Below are 25,806 nucleotides of genomic sequence, written 5' to 3'. Positions count from 1 at the left end.
ACAAGCCCAACAACGATCTATGCGACCAGAGTATGGTTATGACTCCCAAGGCAGATGGGCCCCAAGAACCTATCTATACCCCCGACAAGATGCTTCAAATGTCCGAACTATGCGACCTGATTTTGGAAATAGTTCCCGTGGAAGATGGATTGGAAAAGATAACACAAGTTTCCGCCGAGATTTTCAAAACATTCGTCAACGTGGAGGTTATCAATCATCAAACATTCATCGAAAAAGTTTTCCAACGGATAGACATCAGTTTAAGGTCGACAATAGGATTTGTTTCGGCTGCGGTCAACGCGGACATATCAAGGACTCCCACGAATGTCTGGCCAAAGATGCTCAATGCTACAAGTGTAGTAAAATTGGACATTTCGCAAATTGGTGCACCCGAGCAGAAGGAGAGCCATCCGCTAAACGGATTAGAGCTGTCTTTCCCGAGAAAACTATCGAAAAAGAGTTGCATAACAAAGACGATGAAATTTGTTTCGTTATGGGTCAAAATATTTTCCCATTTGAGATTGGTGGAGTTCGAATCCCGATGGCTATTGATTCAGGAGCGGCAGCCAATCTGATTGACTTGAAGACATGGGATAAGTTGCGAAAATCAAGAGCAGATGTTCGTTTCGAATCAAACGTAGATCGTTCTTTCAAAGCGTATGGTTCTGAAAAGCCTTTGAAATTGGTTGGAATGTTCACGTCAGAAATAAGAGCCGGGGATAATAAAACCATAGCGCAGTTCTACATAGCAGAAGATGGGAAGCAATGTCTCCTTGGAGATGAAACTGCAAAACTATTGAATGTTTTGAAAATCGGTTTCAACATCAATTCTTTAAAAGAAACGAACACTTTTCCAAAGATAAAAGGAGTTATAGTTGAGATTCCTATTAATCATGACGTTCAGCCAATACAGCAAGCGTATAGAAGAGTACCATTTGCTATGGAGGAAAAGGTAGCAGCTAAACTTCGATATCTTCTAGAACAAGATATTATCGAAAGAGTTCAAGAACCTTCAGCATGGGTGTCACCAGTTGTTCCTATACTGAAAGATTCTGGAGAGATAAGGCTATGTGTCGACATGCGGAAAGCTAACCAGGCGGTGTTAAGAGAAACTCACCCCTTACCGATTGTGGACGAGTTGTTTGGATCAATAAACGGAGCAACCTTGTTTTCCAAGGTTGACATCAAAGAGGCATACCATCAGGTGGAGATATCTGAACGTTCCAGAGGCATAACCACGTTCATAACAAAACAGGGATTGTTCAGGTAAAATCCAAACGAGTCAGATATTCCTTTGTATAATAAAAAAAAACAATGTATTAAAATAAACTTTTGCTTCAGGAGAAACAATGTAAACGTGTTTTTTTTCCTTGTTCTTCTTCTCTCTATTGATAAATACAATTTTCCCTTGACAGGTTCAAACGTTTAATGTTTGGTATAAGTTGCGCACCCGAGTTATTCCAAAAAGTAATGGAATCAATAGTCGCGGGACTCGAGGGAGTAATTGTATATCTCGACGATATATTAGTTACTGGAGGTTCTCAAGATGAGCATGACAGACGTCTGAAAGCACTGTTAAATAGACTGGATGATTCTAATATCTTACTTAACAAAGATAAATGTGTTTTTAATGCGTCTGAGATAGAGTTTCTGGGTCACAAACTGTCAAAACACGGAATTCGACCCACTGAAAGCAAAATTGCAGCCATAGAGTCTTTTCGAGCACCCAATAATATATCGGAACTAAGAAGCTTCCTGGGATTGGTAACATACATCGGTCGATTCATCCCAAATCTGGCCGACAAAACCGAGCCAATCAGACAACTTCTTAGAAGTGAAGAAAAATTCAATTGGACCTCTAGGCAACAAAATGCCTTCGAAGACATAAAGAGATCAGTTAAGATTTCAAAATTTCTCGGCTATTTTAATCCCAAAGATACATGTGTCCTGGTTGCAGATGCTAGTCCGGCAGGTTTGGGTGCCGTTTTGTTGCAAATGGATACTTATAAAAAAACGCGAATCATATCATTTGCTAGTAAAGCTTTGACAGACCTTGAAAAGAAATACTTCCAGACAGAACGGGAAGCGTTGGCATTAGTGTGGGCGGTCGAGAAATTCCGGTTGTACCTTCTTGGAACCAGATTCAAACTAGTTACCGACTGCAAACCCCTTCAATTTTTGTTTACAGTACGAGCGAAACCATGCGCAAGGATTGAAAGGTGGGTGATGAGACTACAAGCTTATAATTTTGAAGTTGTTTATAAACCCGGATCCAGCAATTTGGCGGACGCGTTGTCAAGATTATCAGTACAAACTCCTAAGGAATTTGACCCTTCAGAAGAAGCTTGCATTTATCACTTGGCCAGACTGGATATACCCAAAGCTGTTACGCTTGAAGAAGTTGAAGACATCTCAAGTAGAGATTCAGAGCTAAGGGACACAATAACTGCCTTAGAAACAGGGGAATTGGGTAAGGTACCTCAAGTTTTCAAACCGTTCATTTCGGAACTGTCAAGGTCCGGAAACCTGTTGATCCGAGGAGATAGACTAATAATACCTACTTTACTAAGATCGAGGGTACTGGACATTGCTCACGAAACACATCCCGGTATAGTGGTAATGAAGCGAAACCTACGACAGAAGGTATGGTGGCCCCTAATGGATAAAGAAGTAGAATCCTACGTTAAAAAGTGTAAAGCTTGCACCTTAGTATCAGGCTTGAACCCACCAGAACCAATCTGTTCCACAAAATTACCAGATAAGGCATGGGCTCACTTGGCCATTGACTTTACCGGACCATTTCCGTCAGGGCACAATTTGCTGGTGATAATCGACTACTTTAGTAGGTTCACAGAAGTAATAATAATGAAAACCATCACCGCTACCCTCACCGTTCGTGCTCTTCACGAAACGTTTTGTAGATTTGGCATGCCCGTTTCCCTAAGAACAGATAACGGTCCACAGTTTGTGAGCGCAGAGTTTCGTCAGTTTTTGGAGCAATTTGGGATAGAACATCGAAGAACCATTCCGTATTGGCCTCAAGCTAACGGGGAGGTGGAACGAATAAATCGAACAATCGGAAAACGAATGAAAATTTCCCAAGAACAAGGGTCCGATTGGCAATGGGATCTACGCATGTTTGTCTTGATGCAAAACTCAACGCCGCATTCAACAACTGGAGTAGCTCCTTCCTCATTAATGTTTGGACGGGTTATGAAAGACAAGTTACCAGGATTGATGACAAAACCGGAAAACATTCTCGAAGAAATCCAAGACCGTGACAAGGCTAAGAAATTTCAATCTACAGAATATGCCAACAACAGACGTGGTACACAACACAATAGCTTGAAGGAGGGAGAAACAGTTGTCGTCAAAAGGACTCAAAAAGATAACAAACTGTCAACAACATTCGACCCAGAAGAATTTGAGGTTATCCAAAGGGAGGGGTCAAGGGTTAAACTGAAATCCAATTCAACTGGCACTACAATGTACAGAAATGTCTCACATCTCAAAAAGCTTTTTTCAGATACAACGGGAGGAGCGACCACATCATGCAACCTTCCTCCTCATAGCGAAGATTCAGAGTTGACCGACTTACACCAAACAAGGAGTCCCGAGGAGGAAACGCGAAACGAAAGTCTCGAGAAGGAAACGACAAACGAATGTCCAAAACGTGCTCGAAGGGATTCCAAACGACCAGCCTATCTCAAAGACTTTACGCTTAATGAAATAACAAATTTATAAAGAAAGGGAGGAGTGTAGTGTCGTACACTACGCCCGAAGACTAATACAATCATAAACAACAATTTGACATACCTTGATTATACAATTGACCATGTTCCAAGTGTGAGACGAATAAAAGATTCAGTTTGGTACGACGGCCATCCGAGTAAGTTGTACGTACTTTATACTCCGAAATACCCGACATAACACTTCCTGCTTTCGGCTGATTAACATCAGAAATACAATCCGGAAAAAGTAAGGTTGCGTGAATTTCGAATGAAAACAAACCACAAAGCGATGACAGCGATGATGGATTGAAATGTTTCGCGATTCTAATTTTTATGCACCGGATGATTTCTCATGGAGAAATGTTTCAAGTGCATTAAAAAATAATATCGCAATAGAGTTGTTTTTGACATTTCTTACGCACACTTGCTAAGCGTGTGCAGATGAGACGGGACAATTAACCTCAAAAACTCTTGGTATAAAAAACGGGAAGCCGGTCGACACACATGGTCGTTTTTGTGGTTAATTGTCCCAAAACTGAAAAGTGTTGGTGAAACAACCAGCAAAAAATCACGAACACTACCAGCGGCAAATAGGACTATACCTTTTTTTTAATGACTGAAAAAATTTATCGCCTTAAATTAACTGGATAATTAAAAATAAATATTTTTTATATTTTATTAATTTCTGAGTGTTCCGTTCCAGTTGCCGTTTTTTAAATGCACGCTGCGTGGTGACAAAACCAAAATAAAAACCGAAAACGAAAACAAAAAAAAACCCGTCAAGAAAAACTGACAGAAATCAAATCGAAATCTTACCGATTCGAACTGATCGATTTCGATTTCTGTCATTCTTACAGATTTGCATGGCAGCGGAGAAATGGTTGGAAAATCCAACAGAATTCCAAGAAAAATCGAACGGATTTGAACTGACAACTAAAATTGTGACAGTTATTGGTCCGGTTGCGAATTCGTTCCGATCCGGGATATTGTTCGTACAGTGATCCCACCATTCCGAACCCACTCGATTTGTAGACAATCGTTACTTTGCCAGATTGTTTCGTTAAGCGTAAGTAGTTATGATTGTTACGATAGATTGATGCTAATTAACGCTTTCGAAACAGTGATACCGTTCCGATACCACTCGATTTCGGCAGCACTCGACAAATAATCTGACAGGAATTTTGAGCATTGCTGACCGTAAGTTCTTTTTACTTTTTGAAGTGAAAGTGAAATTCGATCTTAATAGTTTGTTTAATGTTTCATGTCTAGTGATATCCTCATCGGGTCCGGATAGACTCGGAATCTAAAACGAGCAGTTTAGCGTAGGCAACTCTCGCACTAAAATGTAAGTGTGATCGATTTCAAAAATGTAAATTAGTATTAAAACAAAACTGTATTTTAGCTTTGAAGCTGCGTAATAAAAACACTGCTCTCGAAATTTAGTGTCGAGCCCATTTGAAGTAACATTCTTCAAAGATTTTATCCAAAATGATGAGTGGTGTCGGAAAAGATGATGGTCGACGAAGAAGAACTTCGAGAAAATCGCGTGGATCGAAGGTAGACGACTCTAAGCTGACTCACTGCCAGGTTTGCGACAAATCGGAGTCGTTTGATGACATGTGCCAATGCGATACTTGCTCAACCTGGTGGCACTATGGCTGTGCTGGTGTTGGCGCATCAATAGAGGACCGGGATTGGGAATGCCGGAACTGTATCCTCCGGAAGAAAGCCCCTAGCGTTAACAGCAAGATATCCGTATCCAGCCGAGCGGATTCGTTGCGCCGGATGCGTGAACGACAGGAACTCGAGCTCCAGCGAGTGGCGCTGGATATGCGCCAACGTTTCCTGGACGAGCAGGATGCGCTGATGAAGGAAACCAGTTCTAACCGGAGGGAACATGGCAAACAACGAACGGCAGAGTGGGTGGCACACGTGGACCCAATTGCTGGTGCAGTGGGTGGCGAACCTGCTCCTCCAACAGCTGCGGATGCTGCGGCGTTGCGAGACGGAATGTCACAACCCGAATAGCAAGGATCATGGTTTTAATATAACCGAACCATGATATCCAATTTGACAATGAAATTCATCCTAATATCAAAATATTATTCGAGCACTTGATAAACGGTAGATTTTAGGTTTTTTCGCTTGATTATAATTTTTCGTGTAGAGGAAAATTTTCATGCGCGCCATTGTTAACGTTTTTTGCGGTCGGAAGAGGTCGGAAATCCCGGACAAGTTTTTATTTGTTTTTGGTATTGAAGTGGCCATAATCAGATCGGAAGACAATGGCATCAATTCAGGTAACGGCGGTGAGTACTTTTATCAAAAATAATATATTCCAAGATACCTAGCTCTTAAAATATTTCATATAAACGCCAACGGACAATCTTTTAACAAACCTTAACACCATCTACTGACAGAAAAGGTCAACATTTCTCGATAATTGAATTTTTCACTTGTACCCCTCGTTCCGGGGGGTTCAAATGCACTCTAATATGCTTTTGTTCAAATTTGGAATACATTTGCAAAATGTACTCTGAACTACTTTCGTCAATTTTTGGAGAAATGCTACACGCTCGGCCATATTGAACCATTAATGTTTGAAAAATAACCATAATGGCAGTTTTGTGGATCAAGTCGTTTTATGAGTTTTCAGCGAAAACTCATAAAATGAGATTCCACAGAGAACTTGGATAATGGTTATTTTTCAAGCATGGTCAAAAAAGTAAAAATGGGCCGGAATTAAAGGAAAAAATTGTTTTTTTTATTATGAATCATTTCAAATCTAATTCAAGGGGCTGTTATTGTATTTACTATCTAAAAATCTGGATAGCACAGGAAAACAGAATAAAAGAATTCAAACCGATTTTCAGCTGATTTTTTATTTCAAGACATGATGTTCCTAGTCTCCGTTCACGGGTTGGAAAAAGTAAAAGTGCTGATTGCGTTGATTATCCGGCGGTCACAATTACGGATGCTGCTGCGTTTCCTCCAATAGTTCGCTTCCCGTTCTGCATTTACTTAAGTGCTGGTTTTTTCTGCGCAGATTTTCGGAACCGAAATGTACCTCTTGGTGCAGCAACACGGGGGAGTTCCGGAGCATCCTAGAATTAATTTTTCAAGGCTATTATTCTAGCAACAGCTGATAGGGATTTTCAATAATGACAAGAACTTACCCAAAAATTCAACGGCAACTGGTAACAAAGAATGTTAAAGTTCCGCTGAGTCAACCGACGAAATGCTGTCTGCGGCTGAACTGCTGCTGCTTCCAACTTCACATAATCCATATTTTTTTCACAACTCTCGTCTGCAAATGGAATTGAAAGATAGCGACTTTGGCGGTTCAATTTCTAATAATTTCATTAATAAGTATTATCAAGCGAATACTTACAGTTTTGATTATAAAGAAATTCAGCGGAATTGCAAGTCCAACGCGGAACCAGGAAAAGAACAAAGACTTCTGCGATTGCAAAAATGGCGACTGATTTTCCAATCATTTCATTGTTGAATTTCAATCATAATTGAAATTTTCGTCATGAACTCATAAAATGGTTAAAATTAAACGATTCATTACGATTGAAAAATAACAACTTTAGGGGTTCTACCATAAATACCATAAAATGTATGAAAAACAGTCATTTCTGGTTAAAAAAATATGAGCGTGTATGCCACTGACTCAATTTAATTGAGAACCTGACTCGTTTTTGCGCATTCAGCTTCCTCAATTAAAAATAATAATCTTCAATTTAAACAGATAACTTATTTGTATTGCATCTTAAAATTGCAAAGTTTTTCAGTTTAAGTGATAAATAACATAATTAAGAAATTTAAAATTTATTTCATATCAGGAAACGCTTTTTCGCTTTTTTTCAAAACCAGCCATTTCTATAACAAAAAAGCAGAAAGTAGTGTTTTCTAACTGTCAAATGAGATTTAGAAAAAAAAATTCAAACCTGTCCACGTGGACATCCGGGGACGGATTTAGGGTTTGCCAAACGTCCACGCTTGTCCACGCAGAGGAAGGAGGGGGTCTAAAATCGCATTTTTCTATCCACGTGGTATCTGAACGACCCCCAAGCAAAAAAAAGCTTTGAATAGCGAATGACGACTCTGATACCGAAAACCGTGCTAATTTTGGAGAGCCAAGTCCACGTAGAGAAAGATCTCAGTGTGTTTGTTGTGCAAATTAACCTTCAAAATGCCAGTTATTTCCGACCGTGTAATATAAATTGTTTTTTTTTTTCTTAGCGTGTTTTACTGAATAGTTGCATTTCTGCCGCAGCATTTGATGGTGGCGCTTTTGGATTTTGTCCGTGGATTTCTGCAAGAGTTCCGAATCTTGTAATGGATAATTTTTGCTTTTATTGTACATAAATTGTAGTTTTGAAAACTAACTTTAAACATTATTTTCCAGAGGCAGATGCAAAGGGCAGAAGATCACAACCGGTGCTTCAGGCGTGAGCTGCAAACAATTTTTACTTCTATCAAATAGAAGTTTAGCGCACAAACCGTACTCATCGCACATACGGGACATGGATCTTGAAGGTGTGCCGGAGCCGTCTACCAGAGATTGGTTGCGCCGGAGGCGCACCGGTACGCATTGCAGTGATGGTGATAGTTATGATGAATAAAAAAAAACAAGTGTCTCAGTGAGTGTAACAAAGTTTTTCTAGATATAAATAAAATCAAAAAAGCAAGGAAATACGGCTTCTTTTTTTTATATTTTTTCCGGAAAGAAAATTAATAAATATTAACTCCAACCATGAAATTTCACGGTCATGAAGGCTGTTGCATATTATAATTAAACATTGAATTTCATCATCGTTAAAACAATATAAAAACAATGAAAAACGATGAATTTTACAGTTTCCTCGAGAAAGAACTGGAAGTTGTAATGACCGTAATCTTCATAGTTTTGTGTTCTAAAATGTATGGAAAAAAGTTAATTTTTTCATTGTTAAGTTGCTTAACAACCCCCTTTTTTCATGGTAAATTTTACCGGAACCATAAATTTTATTGTCAAAAACTATGAATTTGACAGTACATTCAAGGTTTCATATACCATGATTCGCATAGTTTGAATCATAAAATTCATGGTTGCGTGAAAATGAAATTCATGGTCTTTCCACAATGTTTTTCTATTCGGGAATGCTTCGTGGCGATGCAGCGACAAATTCAACAGTGTGCAAATGAGCACCAACCGACGCAAGCACAGCTGATGAGTCTTCGGAACCAACTTCAGCAGTGCGAAGAATTGTTTTCAACTTTGACGACTGGGGGAACGAACGACGTTCTTCCGGTAGGTGCCCAGCCGGGTTCTGAGCGGCGACAGCTCGCACTACCGGCAGCAAGTAGCAACATGGCAGCCAAGCAGACAGGTCAACATGCTTTGACGTCACTCACCGGGACAGTGCCGAAAAGGAAATCGGTAACCATCGAAGCTCCTGAGTTAGAGGGAAGTATTGGACCACTTGGTAAGTGTCAAGCCTTTGATTATGCTACAAATATTAAAAGCCCCACAACATATGAATCAGCCTTGGTAATTGGGCAGCAGCGAAACCATGTCGCGCCCCCAGAACCCCACATTTTAGAGCAGCAGCGCAATATGGTCGCGCGCTCCACCCATACAAATATGACCAATTTTGAACCCCACTATCAATCTACATTTTTTAACGCGGAGACTGCACATCGGCAACATTTTTTCGAAAATTCTAGTCCATTGACAGAGATGGTTCAGCAGTCCGTGTCTAGTTTTGCAGATGTTCCCTCAAAAATAGCGTATCAGCCTTCCGCACGAACAATTGCACAACCTTTGCCCTCACAACCGAGAGTGTCGCAGCAATTTATGCATGAACAGCTAACGCATCCGCTGCCCAATTTGGTGCCTCATGCTAAGCAACATAATTTTGTACCAACTATGCCACCTTTGACGTCTTTGCCCATTACGACGTGTCAGCCAACACAAATCCACCAAACCTCCCAGTCAAATGAACACGTTTTGCCCCAGTCAATCCCGCGAAGTGATGGAACCAGAGTTCAGTGTATTCCAAGGAACGATTTCGGTGCGCCGACGAGCTTGACGCCCCAGCAGTTAGCAGCCAGGCAGTCGTTTTCACGGGATTTGCCTTACTTTTCCGGTGATCCAGCGGAGTGGCCGATATTCATCGCAAACTACGAATACACAACGGCGGTGTGCGGTTTCTCAAATGGCGAAAACATGCTGCGTTTACAACGGTGCTTGAAGGGACAAGCTTTGGAGGTGGTGAGGAGTAGTTTAGTTCTTCCGGCCACAATACCTCATGTGATCGAAACGTTGCGGTTGCGGTATGGGAGGCCAGACCTGTTGATCAACAACCTGTTGCAGAAGGTGCGAGCGATTCCGGTACATCGAGTCGACAAGCTGGAAGGATTGATGGAGTTCGGAACAGCCGTGCAAGCGCTGTGTCACCACATCGAGGCAGCCAATGAGTATGACCAGTTATGCAATCCTCAACTGCTTCAAGAGTTGATTGCCAAATTACCGGATGATCAGAAACTGCAGTGGGCTACCTATTGTCGTAACCTGTCGGTGGTGAACTTGAAGATCTTCGGAGATTACATGGCCGGGATTGTCCGGGATGCAGCGAGTGTTATTCCATTCAAACCTGAGCAGCATAAGACAGCCAACCGTGAGAAGCCCAGCAAGTCTAGAGGGTTTGTGAACTCTCACAATTCATCGCCCGAGCAGCATGATCCAGGGAAGAACAAGGTGGAAGCGCAGGCGGAGAAGCAGAAGAACTCCGAAGTCTTGGAATGTGTTTGCTGTGGGAAGAACGGTCATCGTGTTAGGGATTGTTACAAGTTCAAGGCCCTTTCGGTATCCGAGCGTTGGAAACTCATTCGTGAACGGCATCTTTGTTTTTCGTGCTTGTGCAGCCACGGTAGGCGCCCTTGCAGAAGCGGCATCAAGTGTGACATCGTTGGCTGTAAATATCGACATAATCCGTTACTACATTCTTCGCCGGAAAAAAGCTCAACAGAGACTGCTGAGAACCACACTCACCGCTTCCAAGATTCAGGAACACTATTCCGTATTGTGCCTGTTACGGTATACGGAAAGTCTGGGACGGTAGATACTTTTGCGTTCCTAGATGAGGGATCGGATTTGACGCTCGTAGAGGACGGACTTGCGAAACAGCTGGGATTGGGTGGAAGTCTTCAACCTCTCTGCTTACGCTGGACAGGGAATGCGTCGCGAGTGGAGCACGATTCACGCATCGTCAGCTTCGAGATTTCGGGTCCCGATAAAGAGAAGCGGTACATCTTATCGAACGCTCGGACAGTGGGATGCCTGAACTTAACGAAGCAGAGTTTCCAGGCGGAGGCGGCAGCGTTGAAGTACAAATACCTCCGTGGAGTTCCGTTGGCCAGCTACAGTAACGCCGAGCCGCAGATTCTTATCGGGATTGACAATCTTCGTCTGGCGGTACCTCTGAAAACAAGAGAAGGTGATGGATCCGGACCTATTGCGACAAAAACACGGCTTGGATGGTGCGTCTATGGTCGGCGTAGCGGAAGCAGCAGTACATCCTTCAACTTTCACAGCTGCAAGTGTGAAGCAGATGAATCGCTCAGCATCCTGGTGAAACAGATGTTTATTATCGACGATGTTGGAGCAGCGATATCGAAGCCGCAGACAGAGGAGGATAATCGAGCGCTAGCGATTCTGAAGAAGACCACGAAACGTGTTGGCGATCGCTTCGAGACAGGACTACTATGGGCACAAGACGACGTTGTCCTCCCGGATAGCTATGGCATGGCCAAGCGGCGCTTGGAATGCCTAGAAAGAAGAATGTATCGTGACGAAAGGCTGAAAGAAAATCTCCATAAGCAAGTTCTTGAATATGTCGCCAAAGGATATGCGCACAAGGCAACTCCGAAAGAGCTACAGACTGCAGATAGGAACCGAATATGGTACCTGCCGCTAGGAGCGGTGATAAACCCTAAGAAGCCGGAGAAGGTACGAGTCATTTGGGATGCGGCGGCCAAAGTCGATGGCGTTTCACTCAACAGCCAATTGTTGAAGGGACCAGATCAGCTGTCGTCGTTACTAGGAGTGCTTTTCCAGTTTCGATTGTACCGAATAGCCGTTAGCAGTGACATCAAGGAGATGTTCCACCAGATCCAGATAAGGCCAGCGGATAAGAACTCTCAACGGTTTCTGTGGCGCTCGGATCCCAGTCAAAAACCGGACATCTACCTTATGGACGTGGCAACGTTCGGGGCCACATGCTCGCCCGCCTCGGCACAATACGTGCAAAAACTGAACGCGAAACAGCACGAGAAGCAGTTTCCCAAGGCGGCAAGATCAATTAGCACTCGAACTTACGTCGATGACTACTTCGAGAGCTTCGGAGATGAAGAAGTGGCCAAGAGCGTAGCTGCAGACCTTCGAACAGTACAGCGCAACGGTGGTTTTATTCTGCATAATTGGAGATCGAACAGTACTGCAGTTCTTGAACATCTCGGCGTAGCAGAAAATAACGAAGACAAAACCCTGAACTGGATAACCGAGGAAAAAGTTGCAAGAGTGTTGGGCATGCTGTGGAGACCGTCAACAGACGAACTCGGATTCTCGACCCAAATGAGCGTCGAAGTGAGGGAACTTCTTCGAACTGAATCCAGGCCAACCAAGAGGCAGATTTTGAGGTGCGTCATGACTCTCTTTGACCCGCTGGGCCTGCTGGCACGGTAAAGTGCTCATCCAGGACTTGTGGCGAGCGGGAAGCGGATGGGATGAAGCAGTCAACGACGCTGTCTTCGAGCGGTGGTTAGAGTGGACCCGTATGATAGATTTCATCGATAACGTACGGCTAGCGCGCTGCTACTTTTCTGACGCGAGAGTTGAAACCTATAAAAATGCAGAAATCCACATCTTCGTGGACGCCAGTGAAGTAGCCTACTCCTGTGCGGCTTACATCCGAATTATCAGGCCAGATGGAACAGCGGAGTGTCAGCTAGTGTCCGGCAAGGCGAAAGTGGCGCCACTCAAGCCGATGTCGATTCCCAGATTGGAATTGCAGAGCTGCGTGTTGGGAACTCGATTGCTGATCTTCATTCTACAACACATTGGCGTTTCCATAACGAGATACGTACTTTGGACCGATTCCCGAACTGCGCAGTCGTGGATAAACGCAGACCCGAGGAACTATCGACCGTTCGTGGCACATCGGATAGGCGAGATCCTGGAACACACTACGGCTGCGGATTGGCGGTGGGTACCGTCGAAACTGAATCCTGCTGACGAAGCTACCAAATGGGGATGTGGACCCTACTTCAAGGAGGATGCGTTGTGGTTTAGCGGACCCGAGTTTCTACGATTACCGGAGGTAAACTGGCCAGGATCGTCGACGAATGTTCAGACAACTGACGAAGAGAAACGAGCGACTGTGCTTATACATCGAGTTCATCAACCCGTGATCGACTTCAGTCCTTTCTCAAAGTGGGAGCGGCTTTACCGAACAGTTGCCTACATTCTCCGTCTTTCTCGTCGTTTCTACAAATCATCTGAAAGCCTTGAAATCCTCGAACAACCAGAGCTGATAGCGGCTATGGAAACTATCTACAAACAAGTCCAGCTGGAAGTCTACCCGGGGGAGATCGCTGCCCTACAGCGAGGCGAAAACGTTCCGGAAAAGAGCCCGATCATACGACTTGTACCATTCCTCGACGAAAACGGTGTGCTCCGGGAGAATAGCAGAATTCGTGAGTCGAAATCAGCTCCCTATGACGTCCGATTCCCGGTAATTTTACCGCAAAAGCACCGTGTGACGATGTTGATCGTGGATTATTATCACCGACGCTACAACCATGCAAACTCCGAAACCGTCGTCAACGAGGTTAGGCAGCTGTATTCCATCTCTGGCCTCCGTACCTTTACTCGACGCATTAGCCGAAGCTGTATGACCTGTAGAGTCCGGAAAGCTAAACCATCCGTCCCTCCGATGGCTCCATTGCCGCCAGCTAGGCTAGCTGAACGAGAGCGCCCGTTTACCTACACGGGGTTGGATTATTTCGGCCCACTTCTCGTCAAAATTGGTCGGTCAAACGTGAAGAGGTGGATAGCGGTCTTTACCTGCATGACCGTGCGAGCCGTGCATTTTGAGGCGGTGTCCTCACTCTCCACATCTTCCTGTATCCTTGCAGTCAGACGGTTTGTGGGACGCCGCGGTGCACCGGCTATATTCTTCAGCGACAACGGGACAAACTTCGTTGGGGCGTCAAGAATACTTCAGCAGCAGATCAACCAAGGACTATCCAACACTTTCACGAATGCCGATACTAAGTGGAAGTTCAATCCTCCGGGGGCACCACACATGGGGGGCGTGTGGGAAAGACTGGTGAGATCTGTCAAGGTGGCAATTGAAGATGGGTACTCTGAGGGTAAACTAGACGATGAAGGGCTCAATACTTTGATAGTGGAGGCTGAAAGCATAATTAATTCAAGGCCTCTGACCTACCTTCCTCTAGATTCCGCTGAATTTGAAGCACTTACTCCGAACCACTTTCTGTTGGGGAGTTCCAACGGTATTAAACAACCCGCAGTTCCAATTGCAAAACAACGGAACCTTCGGGATACATGGGGTCTTATTCAACGTGAACTCGATATCTTCTGGAGACGCTGGACGAAGGAGTACCTTCCTATCTTACGACGGCAGGACAAGTGGTTCCAAGACGCGGAACCGATTGAAGTTGGCAGCTTGGTATTGATCGCGGACCCACGGACCCGCAACGGTTGGGTACGAGGACGTGTGGTGGAGATATTCATCGGATCCGATGGCCAGGCCCGTACAGCAGTGGTGGAGACGGCGAATGGTGTGTTGAAGCGAGCGGTCCATTACCTAGCACGACTGGACATGAGTAGCGGAAATGGTCAAAACAGTGCAGTCTCAGGGACGGCTGAGATGCACCCGGGGGAGGATGTCGGCACCACTAGCAGCACTGCTCTGATTGTCAATAAGCAGCACCGTGTGTGACTACCTTTTTCCGTCGAAAACAAATTGAAAAGGTTTCCCTCGCATTGTGCGCATTATAGAGAAAGAAGTTTAAGTGGCCGCGTTTTAGCAGTTTTTCTCGGATTATTTCCCGCATGAGAAGTATCACTCGGTGAAGTTAAGTTGCTCATTGTATTCCTCAAACCGTAAGTTGCCTTTTGATACTTTCTTGTTAGGGTATTATTTGCTAACTAGCGATTCAATATTGTTCGTACAGTGATCCCACCATTCCGAACCCACTCGATTTGTAGACAATCGTTACTTTGCCAGATTGTTTCGTTAAGCGTAAGTAGTTATGATTGTTACGATAGATTGATGCTAATTAACGCTTTCGAAACAGTGATACCGTTCCGATACCACTCGATTTCGGCAGCACTCGACAAATAATCTGACAGGAATTTAGAGCATTGCTGACCGTAAGTTCTTTTTACTTTTTGACTGAAAGTGAAATTCGATCTTAATAGTTTGTTTAATGTTTCATGTCTAGTGATATCCTCATCGGGTCCGGATAGACTCGGAATCTAAAACGAGCAGTTTAGCGTAGGCAACTCTCGCACTAAAATGTAAGTGTGATCGATTTCAAAAATGTAAATTAGTATTAAAACAAAACTGTATTTTAGCTTTGAAGCTGCGTAATAAAAACACTGCTCTCGAAATTTAGTGTCGAGCCCATTTGAAGTAACAAAGTCAGTAGCACATTACGTTCGTGATATCCGAATCGGTTGAACGAAGCACTTAATGAGGGAGGTCCTTGCGAGGACTTCAGTTCTGAGCAGCGATAGTTTTGGTTGTGATCGGAAGCAGCATTGAATGGGGTATGAAGTGCATGTGTGGTGAAACTAAAAAGCGCGAATCCTAGAGGAGAGCAATAAACTCATATTTAGATCAAGATAATAATTATGATTGATTGATTACCTTGCAGGAGGTTTTTGTTGCAAAGGAGCCCTTGGTTTCAATCTTCAAACTTGAGATCTTGAGTTTCGGCTTCAAGAAATTGGTTTTTCTCCCTGCTGTTTCGGCTGACCAGGTTCCTCCAGTTTGTTTACAAATGTTGACATCAGCTCACGTTCAGCTTAGAGAACCCAAATTCGATATTTATTCCACACGGAAAAACTCAGCTACTCATAAAATGTGCACGGTAACCAAAGTTACTCGATTCTGTATAAAAACCTATACAGTTTCAAGAAAAGTGTCTCCACTTAGTTTTAACTTTGGGCGTTGTACGCAGAGTGTGTGCAAAGAGCTTTTATACATTTGCGAGCTTTCACTCGGTTTGTAACGGAAGTAGTTGTTCCAGCAATGTCAACAACTTAAAGGCGCCACTCCCAAAATGGAAGGCTGCTGACACAAGGTCACTGACCGGCTAAAGACTCCCTCCCACGGCGGGTTTCAAATAGTGGCTCAATCACTTCGACAATCTTGCCAACCCAACTGTCGTTTGCCAAGTTAAAGTTCAGGGAAAATAGGAAAGGATAGGAACAAGACCTGCTAGGAAAACCGATTCTTAAATCCAATTCAACAAAATAACGATAAGGGAAATCTATCGCGATCACTTCGAATGAGAACACCTCATAGAAAAAGACGAAGTCACATCTTAGTGGTCATGTACATGTTATTGCGTCTTCTTCTTCTTAGGGGCTCCATAATGACTTTACAATTTTTCAGGTAGATGGTTAATTTTTTTGGTTTCTTCTGAGCTCACTAGTTGTCTGCTACGAACGACCTTACCGATCTGCAAGCGATCCACGAGGCACGTGGCGGCCGGAAATGCTTAGGCCAAGTGCACCTCGTCTCAGCTGGGCCCACACTTGGACCCACGATTGTGTGGGTTTTAGAACCTGGACAACGTGGTGGTTTTTTTAACAAATAGGTCTTATATTGAGCTTCAAAACGTCTTACCTCAACTGAAAAGTTCTATCCTCACGTTGGGGACTTTGATTTTTAGCTGTTAAGTCCTAGCCAACCACTATATGTAACAAACGAGAGAATAGAGTTGTTTTTGACATTTCTTACGCACACTTGCTGAGCGTGTACAGATGAGACGGGACAATTAACCTCAAAAACTTTCGGTACAAAAAACGGGCAGCCGGCTGACGCACATGGTCGTTTTTGAGGTTAATTGTCCCAAAACTGAAAAGTGTTGGTGAAACAACCAGCATAATATCACGAACACTACCAGCGGCAAATAGGACTATATAACATTAAAATCTATCTACCTAACTTATAGCTTTTGATAAACTCACGTTTAGTGATCGTGCCAAAACGCACTAGCAACGATCGCACCGAGTGATGTCACTATTCGTGAACACTATCGTGAGCACGTTTTCAATCGAGGACACTGGCGATACAACCCGCCTGAACTACTCGGTGTTCCCTTTAGAAGTGAAAACCTCATTGTTTTAGAGGCCAAGCCAAGCCACGGTGGCACTAAAAGCTCCCGAGGACAAAAGAATCTGTTTTTTTCGCGGTCATAGGTATCCAGGAATTTATCGGTGGGTAGAACTTATACTGGCATCTAACGACTAACACTTGAATAATTAGCTGAGTGCGTGCTGTAAGTTTTTTTTCTCCCAAGACAAGAATAAGTACGCTATTGTGCAACAGGTGGCGCTTTGGTTAAAAAAAGCTGTCAGTTAGAATATCGCTAGACCGGTTCATTACATTCGCCTACGCTACAAGTGATAAAAATTTTGAAATCTAAGATTTCAAAATTTTTATCAAAACTATTTTTATGAACCTTTTCAAATTTTTTTCAGGATGGATTGTTTCTACTTGATATGCCTAATCTATTTTCTCTAATGCTAAACATAACTTTCCCAAACTTCAGATATGTCTGAAATACATTCGACCTCAGAATAAATCTGAGAATAAATTTTTCATACCAACCGAGTAAATTCAAAAATATTTGAGCCAATCGAATCCTAATTACCCTCAAAATCCTGTTTTGAGCATCCACTCATAATTTCATTGAGTCATTTTTTTTTGTTGTTTTTATTTTTTTTTTTTTAGTATACTTCAAAAATCTTTGAAACAAATTTCATTTATATCTCTCAAAAAATTTTTTGAGCAATCAAAATATAATCCTAATAGAAAACAATTTTACCTAAAATATTTATTTGAACTAATCTAATGTTTATCAAACCAACTTACAGATTAAAAGATTATTAATATTTTTTTTAGTGTACTGAATGCTGTGAGTTGAGAACTGTCAATCAATAACAAACAAAATGATAATATGAAACGATTGAGAATCAGAATTGCAATTTTGAATTTATGAATTTTTGTACGAACATAAGGTAATTGGATGTGTAATTAATTAATTTTCTTTTATTTTAGGTTACTGAAAATCAAAAAACAAAGAATTCACAATTCGGGCACTACTCTAAATGTGAAAAATTTAAGAATTAAGGAATGCATTATTGATAATGGTTTTGTGGTCAACAGGAAAATGTAAAATCTTCTTCATTTTTCTTCGTTCGCGGAGCTAACGTTTGTTTATGTGTACTCCTCAGTACACCGTCATAGCTGATATTATAAGGCGAATTTATGATCGTTTGAGGAAGGATCCGTGATACGAACCAGGAAGTTTGATTCCATCTAGATTTTCTAGAACGTACGTGTTTGTTCCCAACGCTTCGCGAATACGAACTTTCGTGTAAAGAGGGGCAAATTTTCCCACGAACTTTTTGTCCTTGTTAGATAAGTGGACATTCTTTTTGTAAACAACATCACCAGCTTTGAAACGATGATTTGCATTAGATCGGAGATTGAAATTTCGACTATATTTGTCGTACGCTTTTCGGAGGTTTTCCTGCACAACTTTATACAGCAGTTCTGAATCCGTGTTAGAAGAATTTTTAAGAGAATTATTCTGCGCAGAGGCAAGCCGAATGACGTCGAAGTCATGTCCATTCGTAACCATATTTCGATTGAAGTTCACGAAGTAGGGCGTGTATCCCGTACTTTCATGCACACTAGTTCTTATAGCACGGGCTATTTCATGAACGGATTCATCCCATTGTTGGTGGTCCGATTGTTTGTTTAGAGAGCACCGGATCGCTGTAACGATCACTCGGTTGACTCTCTCAGTGGGGTTAGGCCCTGGGTGATACACAGATAGATTCCAATGTGTTACACCGAATCTGGCAAGTAAGTCTTCGAAAAGTTTACACGTGAAGACTTTAGCGTTGTCTGAAATACAGATAGCAGGTGCACCAAAAACATTGAAAACGTAATTCTCCAAAAACTGACACACAGCCGGAGCCGTTGCCGTTCTTAGGCACTGCACCATCACGAATTTACTGAAAAAGTCACAAATTACAAGCAACCATATATTCCCTTTCCTCGATCGAGGATAAGGTCCTAAAAAGTCAAGACTAATCATCTCCCACGGTCTCGTACAGACCTTTGGTTTGCCGCAAGATGGAGTTACGTTGATATTAGGGAATTTAGATTCTTTGCAAACCTCGCATTGGCTGCAAAATCGTTTTATGTCAGTCGACATATGAGGCCAGTAATTTTTTTCACGAACCTTAGCAAGTGTCTTAGCGAAACCAAAGTGTGCTTCGTCATGAATTTCAGCAATAATCGCTCGTCTTTCCGCACGAGGGACCACATATTTCCAACGCGTAGACGTATCTTCGAAAGGCTGTGTATTTGAGAGGTATTTGTAAAGTTTTTCATCAACGAGTTTGAAATCAGCGTATTTTAGCGGAAATTGCTGGACCATTTCCTTCAACTGAGAGGTGTAAGGGTCGGGATCAGACACGTTTATTTCTACGGTATTTATGGCACGAGATAAAGCATCGGCCGGTATATTATCGGTGCCCTTCTTGTATTGCAATGTTAAATCATATTTGGATAATTTTAAGGCCCACCGCGCAATGCGAGGGGATTTACTTTCAATCGACATGCTCTTGAGGAAGGTTAAGCTCATTGCATCCGTTTGGATAATGAAGGGTGTTCCCTCGACGAAGTGCTTGAAATTTTCTATGCTGAGTAACACAGCAAGGCACTCGCGTTCAGTGGCACTATATCTTCTCTGCGTGCTGGATAATTTTTTAGAAAAATATGCTATTGGCTTACGCTCTCCGTTAAAAATTTGTACGAGTACTGCACCGATAGCTAAATCGGAGCTATCGGTTTCAATAATAAATGGTTCTGCAAAATTGGGATTTGCCAAAACTGGGGCTGTTACTAACAATGTCTTGAGCCGAGTTAAAGCCTGTTCGGCTTCTTCCGTCCAAATAAATTTCTTATGATGTTTTTTAAGTAAACTAGTAATTGGACCTGTGACATCAGAGTAGTTCGGGATAAACTTGCAGTAAAACCCTGCCAGACCTAATAAGCGACGAATTTCTTTTACATTCTTCGGAGACGGATAGTCCAAGATCGGTTTAATTTTGCTGACATCCATTGAAAGCCCATTTTCCGAAAGGACATATCCAAGATATCGGATTTCCTTTTTACAGAAACTACTTTTCTGCAAGTTTATGGTTAGTCCAGCCTTTCTAAGGCGTTCCGCGACAACTTTTATGAGTCGAAGGTGTTCGGTAAAGGTATTGGACACAATAATTATGTCGTCTAAATACACATAGACCATTGGCTCGAGGTCATGACCTAATACGACAGTCATGAGTCGGGCCATGCAAGCGGGAGCATTCCGCAGTCCGAAGGGCATAACCGTAAATCTATAGATTGACCTATTTGTCCTAAACGCCGTTTTATCTTTTAACGATTCCTCAAGACCCACTTGGTAATACGACTCTGAAAGATCGATTACGGAAAAATATTTCGATTTTTGAATCCTTTGTATAATTCCCATCATGTTGGGAAAAGAAAACTCATCCTTACGAGTACACTCGTTGAGCTTCCGAGAATCTAGACATATCCGCCATTTACCGTTAGATTTTTTTATTGGGAGGAGGGGATTTAAAAAATCAACTGCTCCGGAGCATTCTTCGATTACACCGAGAGATTTCATACGTTGTACTTCCGTCTCAATAACTTGTTCAATAGTAGGGGACCATCTGTAATAAGGGACACTGTTATGGAGGCAGATTGTGGTCGGTGCCACATAAATAAACAATTCAAAATTTGAGCTAAATTTTCTATTTTGGCAACATTTTTAAACCCCCTTCTCCCAGCTAGAACATGTGTGTCATTAGGCTTTCACTTACGCTTCGTTGGGGTTATCACCCGGGACCTGTCGCTCGTCTCGCAGCGTCGCCTCATGCTTGCGCGATCCTCCACTAGTGCTGCTCTTCCGTAGGAGGCGGAGGCCGCCACACGCGACCCTGTCGCGCCTCGTCGGAGCGCAACCGAAATGGCTGAGCCCAGCGTTCGATGGTGTTGATTCCGATGGTGCCTCTTCTGACACTGTTTCGCCTCACGCGACTCTGTCGGGCCCTGCTCGAGTGCAAGCGAAGCTGCTGGCCCCCACACTTGATCCTGAAGCGCGCCTTGTTGCTGATAGCGCCTCTTCCGGACGCTTCGTCGCCTCTCACCTGAGAGTAGCTGGTGCTGCCGGTCGCAGCGCACAATTTTGGCGCACCTGTCGTGCTGCTGGCGCCTCTTCCGGACTATGCCTTGCCTCACGCGACTGCCGCGTCTGCTTGCCGAGCGTAATCGGCGCTGCCGAGCACCACGCTCGATTTTGGCGCACCTGTTGTGCTGCTGGCTCCTCTTTCGGACAATGCCTCGCCTCAGGCAACCTTGTCGCGTCTGCTTGCCGAGCGTAACCGATCCTACCGGTTACCACGTTCGATTTTGGCGCACCTCTCGCACCGCTAGCGCCTCTTTCGGATGATATTTTTTGCCTTCCGCGTCTCTCGCCGATGCTGCTGGTCGTCACACTCCTTTTCGGAGCACCTGCTATGCCGATGGCGCCTCAGCCGGACAACAGTTTGCCTCCCGCGACCCTGTCGCGTTTCTCGTCGAGCGTAACCGGTGCTGCCGGTCACCACGCTCGTTCTTAGGGCACCTGCCGTGCCGATGGAGCCTCTGCCGGACGATGACTTGCCTCTCGCGACCCTGTCGCGTCTCTCGTTGAGCGTAACCGGTGCTGCCGGTCACCACGCTCGTTTTTAGAGCGCCTGCCGTGCCGATGGAGCCTCTGCCGGGCGATATTTTGCCTCTCGCGACCCTGTCGCGTCTCTCGTTGAGCGTAACCGGTGCTGCCGGTCACCACGCTCGTTTTTAGAGCACCTGCCGTGCCGATGGAGCCTCTGCCGGGCGATATTTTGCCTCTCGCGACCCTGTCGCGTCTCTCGCCGATGCTGCCGGTCGCCACACTCGATTTTGGCGTAACTGTCGCGCTGCTAGCGCCTTCCCGGACACCGTATTGGCTCACGCGACTCCGTCGCGTCTCGCTGGCCGTAGCTGGTACTGTCGGTCGTCGCACTTGTCGGTGAAATGCCTGTGGTGCTGATGGTGCCAGCACAGATAGCGGAAGAAAAAAGGGCCCTGTAGGGAATTCAAAGGATTAGTCCTCCTCGCCCCTTGAATGAATGCCGGGAACTTACGCTAAGCGACTCTTTTGTTTTTGCTTCCTTCCACCCGTTCTGGTGGTCTTCCGACTGAAGTTGCCTGTGCTACTTGGTGGCTTTGCTGCTTCCTTCTAGGGGCAGGCTTTTCTTTTTTTTTTTTTTTTTTCCGGCCGTTCCTTCTGGTGGCTTCCGGTTGGAGTGCTCTGTGGTTCCACGTTTCTTCCGAGGTCGCTTGTGCGCGGTTTTTCCCGGTTCCTGGACTGGAGTTGGCCTCTCTGCCCTTGAGTTGTTCCGTCTTCCTGTTGCAGGTGGTTATAGGGTTAGGTGGCGGCTTGTACTATGGCTTTTTTCCACCTACCTGAACTTAACCTCGCTTCCTGACGCTGTCCGGATTTTATCGGGAGTCGCGGCTGCACACTTGTTTTCCGAACGAATCCCGGTTCGGATACGGCGGAAGTTCGTCGCCCCGGATCGTCGACCCGTTTTTCCCGGACTTTGTCCTGATGCGCGTGAAAAAAAAGTTCCACCAGAATCGCGCACTTTCCTCACCACGTTCGGTCGTTCTTCTTTTTTTTTCCACTCCTGCCACGCGGGAATTCTCGTTGACAGTTCTTCCCATACACGCTTACTTTTTTCCATCCATAAGTGGCATTCTTTCTACCCATTTTCCGCTAAATATTTTCTGCATGGGTTTCTTTCTTGCGTAAGCCTGTTCAATGTTCTTACACGGTAGTGTTGCTTTAGTGTGGGATGGGTTATTTAAAAGAAGTTGTTGCCTTGTTGCTCGTATCATATCAGTTTAGGGACTATTAAAGTAAAATATAAATTCAATTGCAACAACACGACGTGGTTTGGATCCGGGGATTAATTCGATTTTGTGTGTTAGAAGATGAGTTCGACCTAAACATCCTTCCTGAGTAGCTGGCAAAGTTTGGACAGCCTCTAATAGTGCAAGTTTCTCGAGTTCGGTCAGTTGATGCTCTGTCATCAGATCATCAGCAGTCTGAATTTTCCTTTCAGGTATTTCTATAGTGGGCATATCGAGACTTGGATCGGATTCCTCTTCAACTACGGAATTGCTATTTCCGGTTTCTTTATCGAACGCGAGATCAAAACATATTTCTCCTTCAGAGTCGCTGAAATAGTTTTCAACGAAAGATAATTCAGGCAAGTTTGTGATTAAATTCGGGGATGTCATGCGAGATGAGTTAGGAAGTTTTTCATAGATTAACTGAAAACCAAATTTTTCGAGAAAATCAATACCGAGTATAAGAAGTTTAGCTACTTCTGGTACGATAACCGTTGGGATAATGTGAGTTCTCTCTTGGAATGTAAACGGAATGTTCACATACCCTAGACACTGATAAGCTGTGCCATCAGCAGTTGAAATTGTCAAAGGTTTAGAGTGAATTTTGAGACCTAATTTTTTTATTAACTCCACAGAGCTTATCACCGAAATGCTAGCTCCTGTGTCAGCGAGACCCTCGACCTCTTCGGACATTATACGAACTAAAAGATGTGGGCACCGGTTAAACGACAATTGAAAGTGAAATACCTGATCGAAATAAGAAAAGCTAGAAAGGGGAACCAAATCATTTTCTAATAAGAGAGAAGGGTTCCCAGCCTCCTCCTCTTCTACCCGTTTTTTGGAAGTTCCTTTTTATCTTCGGCAAAGTGTTGGTTTGGACATTTCGCCGGTGTGGTATCCATGTAACCACAAATATGGCAAAAGATTCTTTTAGGTTGGTTGCACTCTCTCCACATATGACCTGGTTTCGAACAATTCCAACACTTGAAAGTGCTTCCCGATGGATATTCTTTTCTTTCGTCGACCCGTAAAGACACGTTTTCTTTACGCGGAAAAGAACCACGAATGGTACATATTTGTTCCGCTTCTTTTTCCTCAAATATATCTATCTCGGATTCATCGAAAGCTAGCTGATGGATAGGTAATTTAGTTGTCGGAGAATAATACAAATTCGTTTCAAGCGCGTCGAACCGAAAACATAGCTGCGCGAGATGCTCAATAGAAGTGATCGTTTCCAAGGCTAACCGACGTTTGTATGAGATTTTCATATTTTCAACGATTATATCAAATTTTTCACCTTCAGTCATTCGAACGTTCATGCGTGACGCAAGCATCTCCAGATCTGTCAAATACGCGTAAAACAACTCGTTCGGCCTTTGCTTACGACTTCGCATTTCTTCTTTGATTAATTTATCGCGGTTAGGATTATCATAACGCATTCTTAAGTACGTTTCGAGCGCGTCCCACGTCGGTAATTTCTTTTCATACGTCGTAAACCACGCATACGCACCGTCTCTAAAAAGCAGATGGGCGTGCATACGCAAATCCTGCTTGCTTATCGCGTAAGACCTACAAAGGATATTAATTTGCCTGAGAAAATCTGTTATCGGTACCTGATTAGAATCTCCTGTAAATTTTGGCCACTTTTCGATTATCGAACATTGTTGATGCGGTAGTCTATGTGGTCCAACGCGAGTGTCTACGTAAGGGTTCGGAATCCAATTGGAATTAAATGGCCTGGGCTGATAAGGATCCGGTTCCGGAAGATTATAGTTTCGCGGGCTTTTATGATATGTTGGATTCCATTCATTTTCTGTAACCGGCGGGATATGGAAACGCGGATGATAGTTATTGATGTCTGATAATTGCAACGGAGGAGAAGGTTCAAACTTTGGCATTCCCGGCGTAGAACTTACGGGGTTAACATGGAACGGCGCGGTTTCCATACGGTCGCGAGGATTGTCGTAATCCGAGAGACGAAATTTCGAAAAATTCTTCGAAAGATTCGCGATGTCCTGGTTCGGCCCCAGGGGACTGAGAGAAGCGGGTTGAAGCATGTCCCGAACGCAACATTGAACGTAAGCTTCAATTTCCGAAATATGCACATATTCGCTATCTTTCCATTCGGCCCGCATTGGTTTGATTCCCGACGGAGGGCGGGTGTGATTTTCGGAAGATCTGAAACGCGGCGATTCTAGTTTTCCGACATTGCCTGGTGACGTTTTCAAAGCGGTTTTATTTTCCTCGGACGACCCGACAGAAGTCAAATCAATCAAACAGCATGGAGGGTTTACCTGTCCTAAAGTACCTAGCGGATTTTGTTCGTTAAAGTTTTGAACTTTGGGCGTTTTGAGGGATCCTCTTGTGACCCCTAGTTGTGTCCAACGGTCATCAGGTAAGGTATGCACTGACGGTTTAAAAGTCAATTTTTTTGGAATTGCCCCTAAGGGAGCATTTGTTAACAACGATTTCTCTTGCATTTCAGGTTCAGAAGACACATCACCCTGGCCTCCAATTGCCTCATCAAACCCACCTGGGTTAGTAAATCCCACAAATCTACTTTCCAATTCTGTAGAATTCTTCCGACTATCAAATCCAGGATTAAAATCAATAGATCGAAGTTCCGGAAACTGATTTGAATCTAACTCTTTACCCCTTTCAGTATTAATTTGGAAATATTCTGTGAACAATCGTTTCAGTAAATCGGCCAATGACTTCTGCTGTTCTTCCTGAGTTCGAGTTTTTGG

At 43.7% G+C, this 25,806-nt stretch overlaps 3 protein-coding genes across 3 annotated transcripts; all 3 read left to right on the top strand.

Moving 5' to 3' along the window:
- The first annotated feature begins 2,226 nt into the window (after positions 1-2,226).
- Positions 2,227-3,744, top strand: LOC129737677 (uncharacterized protein K02A2.6-like). The gene has a single exon (XM_055728839.1). It carries the CDS (start codon positions 2,227-2,229, stop codon positions 3,742-3,744), a length of 1,518 nt encoding a protein of 505 aa, XP_055584814.1.
- Positions 3,745-8,892: 5,148 nt separating this feature from the next.
- On the top strand, positions 8,893-12,465 carry LOC129737676 (uncharacterized). The gene has a single exon (XM_055728837.1). It carries the CDS (start codon positions 8,893-8,895, stop codon positions 12,463-12,465), a length of 3,573 nt encoding a protein of 1,190 aa, XP_055584812.1.
- Positions 12,466-12,556: 91 nt separating this feature from the next.
- Positions 12,557-14,746, top strand: LOC129737675 (uncharacterized). The gene has a single exon (XM_055728836.1). It carries the CDS (start codon positions 12,557-12,559, stop codon positions 14,744-14,746), a length of 2,190 nt encoding a protein of 729 aa, XP_055584811.1.
- Positions 14,747-25,806: the final 11,060 nt, after the last annotated feature.

Source organism: Uranotaenia lowii, chromosome 1, assembly GCF_029784155.1.
Source record: "Uranotaenia lowii strain MFRU-FL chromosome 1, ASM2978415v1, whole genome shotgun sequence".
NCBI lineage: Eukaryota > Metazoa > Arthropoda > Insecta > Diptera > Culicidae > Uranotaenia > Uranotaenia lowii.
Note: the sequence above shows the minus strand (reverse complement) of the source record. Positions and strands in the feature narration are given on the sequence as shown.